This window comes from Haliotis rubra, unplaced genomic scaffold (assembly GCF_003918875.1).
Source record: "Haliotis rubra isolate DU_JTF1 unplaced genomic scaffold, ASM391887v1 Scf961, whole genome shotgun sequence".
Classification (NCBI taxonomy): Eukaryota; Metazoa; Mollusca; class Gastropoda; order Lepetellida; family Haliotidae; genus Haliotis; species Haliotis rubra.
Window position 1 is genome coordinate 130,908 of NW_025767703.1, and position 5,844 is coordinate 136,751.

At 40.0% G+C, this 5,844-nt stretch overlaps 1 protein-coding gene across 1 annotated transcript; it reads right to left on the minus strand.

Moving 5' to 3' along the window:
* Positions 1–461: 461 nt before the first annotated feature.
* Positions 462–3,995, minus strand: LOC124265127 (glycoprotein-N-acetylgalactosamine 3-beta-galactosyltransferase 1-B-like). Its single transcript, XM_046699920.1, has 2 exons — positions 3,385–3,995; positions 462–1,015 (listed from the first exon to the last, which is right to left on the minus strand). The coding sequence occupies exons 1-2, from the start codon at positions 3,967–3,969 to the stop codon at positions 710–712; spliced, it is 891 nt and encodes a 296-aa protein (XP_046555876.1). The 5' UTR covers positions 3,970–3,995; the 3' UTR covers positions 462–709.
* Between the last annotated feature and the right edge of the window lie 1,849 nt (positions 3,996–5,844).

A 5,844-nucleotide genomic window follows, 5' to 3' on the forward strand; every position in this document is an offset into this window, starting at 1 on the left:
CCAACAAAAGTACTTTAATCTGAACTTATAAAGAAAGTGTAATCCCAAATATAACATATGTTACATTTGACCACTTTCTAAATGGCATTGTGTATTTCGTATGCTGACCAGATATCCAAATTACATAACAGGAAGTGGGAGTTATCTGTGAGTGTGCGTGCTTTCGAAAGCTAAATGTCAGTGAAATTATACCGGAGATTTGACACCGAATCATCACTTTGATATACATGTATATTAAAGTTTAAACAATTTTGCAAAAGTCTGTCAAAGTATTTCCATGAAATAATAACCCGATGAACGTTTTCTTCAAGTGCTAAAAAGAAGTTGACAATTTAGTTGGGACCTTCGGGCTCAGAGAACATAACCAAACATCGAGGGTACATCAACCCATGCCCCCCTCGTGACCAGTGAACAACTTATGATGTATATATCACCCAAAATTACTTCTCATGTACCACTTGTTTGGCAACGATATTAGAATCTATGTCGAAACGTCGCCTATACAGAATAAAGAAATTGTATATCCATAAACACTATCCCCATTCTTCATCTCTTCAACTTCTAGAATGCCAATCAAAGAAGACATCAATGTGTGCTGAAATACCGAAATGTAGAAATGACGGGTTCTCATGGTGCTGAAAAAACTCTCTTTTTCAGTAAAACCATGGCAATGAAATATATTGTTAATGTCATCGGCTGGGAGGCTATTCTACACACTTGACTTTATCTTGGATTTCTTTGGTTTCTTTGTGTCTGGAATATAGATGGTAGTGTTCTTCAGTCTCCATTCCGTGGCATTCTTGTAGTATTCCTCTATTGTCTCCCCTGGGTAAGGCCGACGTCGACGTTTCTGGGGGATTTGAAACGTCTCTTCTCGGAACAGATCCCTGAGTTCCTTGTATTTGACCGTCCGACCAAACACAGTGATCTGGTAGAGGAAGATGTCCAGTGTCCTCATCAGCTCTGGTTTCACATAGTGGAAGCTTATAGTCAGCTGTGAGCAGCACTCTGGACCCTGTGTCGAAAAACAGATTTAACTCAGCAACGCAACTGCATATTACATATTTTTTTATTTTTCTTTATTATTTTTATTAGGCCCAGCAGTTTGATAAAATACCGATTGCACGATAACCCCAAATCAGCTGATCACCAATCCCACTTTTCTGTCTGCTTTATCTAGAGGCGAAATTATACACACACAGAATCCACACAGGGTCACTTACGTAAGTAGAGAATAACCCACGAGGTACGAGTGAGTACGGGAAATATGTCCCGAGTGAAATTAATGTTCACTGTCCCGAGCTTTAGTGATATCGGTTCCGGCAACACTTACCTTGCTACTTCCATTTCACCGTGTACAGTGTTTATCACATGTACGCGAAAGGAATTTAGTGGTTGTATAATTCTTGTTACACGTCCAGTAATGTAGCCGTCCACCTTGACCAGGTCATTGACGTTGATTGACGTTAACTGGGTAGCCATGTTTGTTTACAAAATACGATTAGATAATTTTATACTATATAACTCCAAATCCTGTATGGTTTTTTTTCTGTTTTAACATGTCGAATCAGTGCGATTACAGCACGGTCAATTCATCAATAAATCGATGAAATATTATGAATGAACGTAGTGGTGTGAAAGTAGTTCCGACATCCAATGAAAATGTACATTTATACGATCGACCAATCAATGTCGAGAATCACTAAATTACACACTGTACACATTTCAAGAAGGTATTACACGGGATCTCCTCACCCGTACGGTAGTACTGCAATGTAATCACTTTTAACTACTAAAATATATTAATCAGAATGCGTATTGTCCACCGCTGCCATTGTCCAATGACCATTGCCCCACCAATTTCAAATATTACTGAAGACACCATCAGCCAGTTAATCCTGAATGTATATTCTCTGATTCAATGACAAAAAAACAATCAATTTTACACGTACAATCCGCTTGATTTCATTTGAGACCTATGAATTGCTCACTAACAGAAAGTCTAATAATTGCAACAAAACCAAACTTGGCACAGTCACAATCGCATACCAACTCTGATGATTTGTCTCATAATTTTAGACTCCCGAATACAAAAACTTGTTTAACGAACGATCATTATTTTGTTGTAACTTTTCGCTTTTTATTTACGAGGGGGTACCACTTGCTGGTAGAACAGCCAGGTGTGCGAGTTGCACGTGTGAAACTGAAATTTCACTACACACGCATGTTGATGACCTGGATGTTCTATCAGTAAGTGGTCACCCCTCGTAAAGGTAGAGGTAAGTGACAACAAAATAATGATCGTTTGTTAAAAACCTTTTTTGGACTGTAAGGGTTTAGATAAAGTGAGCGAGATGGGTGTAACCGTGTCATGTATGCCAGACATTCGGAACAGTGCGAAATAATGATGGCCCAGACGTCTACCGCTTTGGTGAAACACACGAACAACAGACACAGTCGGTGTCAACAGGATCTCTAGTGTCTGGCGTGTCCAACTCTGACAAGCAATTGCGCCCCCTTAAATGACAGGGTCATTTGAAATATTAGCAACAGATGCTTAAAGTTATGACAGCCGTGGATGCACAGGGAATTTTCAATACATTAATTTATAGCTGAAAATGGTCTGGAAAAAGATCTAAACAGGCAAATGTCCACAGTGAAGACTAGGTTAAGTTAGGTCACGAGGGTTTATTCCTTATATTCAGGTTACAGTCAGGTTATTACACATTATTTCCATGAGGGTAATCCAAGATACATAGAGATACTAAACGACCTTCCGTGTAATACCAATTATATTAAACGAGTTAATGATTCGGTATCAAAGCGAGTTTGATAGTAAATCTTTCACGAGTTTAATATAAATGGTATTTAACGGAAGAGAGTTTGGTATTCTGTTTATTAATCTCCAAACTAAATTGATAGAAACTGCCTACAGTGTGATGACTCTCATATCAATTTTCTGCGAGTCAAGCAAGGTTTAATACCATTACGACAGAGGCATTATCATTTTGACGTCATAACTGTAACCATTCTGACGTCATATGTCTAGCGGTATTACACTAGTGTAATGTTGCCGCAAAAATATTACACTGTAGTATCTTCGACGGACGAGTAATAAAAGCATGTTCATATTTCCTACCATGAGGCAATTCGGCCATCTTGCATTGTTACATGTGAAACTAGGAACTGTAAAATTTAAAACTATACCTCAAGAGCCTGAAAATAACTTGATTAAAGGAAACGAAATGGGATTTAATAAAAGAAAATAATGTCATTAAGAACAGAGAGAGGATGCGCTAGAATAACAGAACCTTGAACACCATAACAGAGTAACGTCAAGCCACATTGATCATTCACCGAACAACAACAAGAACATCAGCTTACCGAGTGGTATTTATGGGCGGAGAAACCGGCAACAAAGTTGGCCTGACCAACTTGGAAAGTTTCCGGAGCTGCAGCGTGAAAGGTTGATCTGTTGTACTTGTCTAGTGATAGATAGGTGGATACTGCCACCTTGTACATACATCGCCCTGTCTCGATGTCCTCACTTCCGCCAGCGTGACGACACCTGCCAGGTACCCTGTAGCCCTGCTCTACCAACCGACGTAGAGCCTCCCTACTAACAGCGTATCCTGCTCCACCACCCATGTACCCATTAGGTGAGAAGGGTGCAAAATGGTCTCCAACGTACACGGGTTTGCTGGAGTTGAGATGAGCCAGAAGAAATTTAAGATTTTCCACAATGACATAAGTATCATCATCAGCCTTTAGGAACCAGTCATACTGGTCTAGTGATGTTGTGTACATGTGTGTGAAGGCAAGGACGATTTTCTCAGTTAGGGTTCCATGGGCGTCGGGTATGTTCACTCCTAAAATGTCGGGCCCTGTTTTGTTGGTGGTCATGACATACAGCATCTTGTCACATCTTCTGCCCCACGTCTCGTTCACGGCTTTCAGCTTCGTCTCCATGTTCTTCTCCCTGGTGGTGATGAAGCAGGCCAGTCTGATCTTCCTGGACAGAGCTTCAGCCAGGGAACTGTCCACGGCTACTGCAACAGGACAACAGTAGGGTGTTAGGACAATTATTGCTACAAGACAACAGTAAGGTGTTATGACAAGTGTTGCAACAGGACAACAGTAGGGTGTTAGGACAAGTATTGCAACAGGACAACAGTAGGGTGTTAGGACAATGATTCCAACAGGACAACACTAGGGTGTTATGACAGTTATTGCAACAGGACAACAGTAGGGTGTTATGACAATTATTCCAAGAGGACAACAGTAGGGTGTTATGACAATTATTGCAAGAGGACAACAGTAGGGTGTAATGACAATTATTGCAACAGGACAACAGTAGGGTGTTATGACAATTATTGCAAGGGGACAACAATAGAGCGTTATGACAAGTATTGCAAGAGGACAACAGTAGGCTGTTATGACAATTATTGCAAGGGGACAAAACTAGGGTGATATGTCAATTATTGCAAGAGGACAACAGTAGGGTGTTATTACAATTATTGCAAGATGACGACAGTAGGGTGTTAGGACAATTATTGCAATAGGACAACAATAGGGTGTTAGGACAATTATTGCAAGAGGACAACCGTATAGTGTTATGACAATTATTGCAATAGGACAACAGTAGGGTGTTAGAACAATTATTGCACTAGGACAACAGTAGGGTGTTACGACAATTATTGCACTAGGACAACAGTAGGGTGTTATGACAATTATTGCAATAGGACAACAGTAGGGTGTTAGGACAATTATTGCAATAGCACAACAGTAGGGTGTTAGGACAATTATTGCTACAAGACAACAGTAAGGTGTTATGACAAGTGTTGCAACAGGACAACAGTAGGGTGTTAGGACAAGTATTGCAACAGGACAACAGTAGGGTGTTAGGACAATGATTCCAACAGGACAACACTAGGGTGTTATGACAGTTATTGCAACAGGACAACAGTAGGGTGTTATGACAATTATTCCAAGAGGACAACAGTAGGGTGTTATGACAATTATTGCAAGAGGACAACAGTAGGGTGTAATGACAATTATTGCAACAGGACAACAGTAGGGTGTTATGACAATTATTGCAAGGGGACAACAATAGAGCGTTATGACAAGTATTGCAAGAGGACAACAGTAGGCTGTTATGACAATTATTGCAAGGGGACAAAACTAGGGTGATATGTCAATTATTGCAAGAGGACAACAGTAGGGTGTTATTACAATTATTGCAAGATGACGACAGTAGGGTGTTAGGACAATTATTGCAATAGGACAACAATAGGGTGTTAGGACAATTATTGCAAGAGGACAACCGTATAGTGTTATGACAATTATTGCAATAGGACAACAGTAGGGTGTTAGAACAATTATTGCACTAGGACAACAGTAGGGTGTTACGACAATTATTGCACTAGGACAACAGTAGGGTGTTATGACAATTATTGCAATAGGACAACAGTAGGGTGTTAGGACAATTATTGCAATAGCACAACAGTAGGGTGTTAGGACAATTATTGCAATAGGACAACGGTAGGGTGTTATGACAATTATTGCAACAGGACAACAGTAGGGTCTTATGACAATTATTGCAAGAGGACAACAGTAGGGTGTTATGGCAATTATTGCAATAGGACAACAGTAGGGTGTTATGACAATTATTGCAAGAGGACAACAGTAGGGTGTTATGACAATTTTTCCAAGAGGACAACAGTAGGGTGTTATGACAATTATTGCAAGGGACAAGAGTAGGGTATTATGACAATTATTGCAAGAGGACAACCGTATGGTGTTATGACAATAATTGCAAGAGGACAACAGTAGGGTGTTAGGACA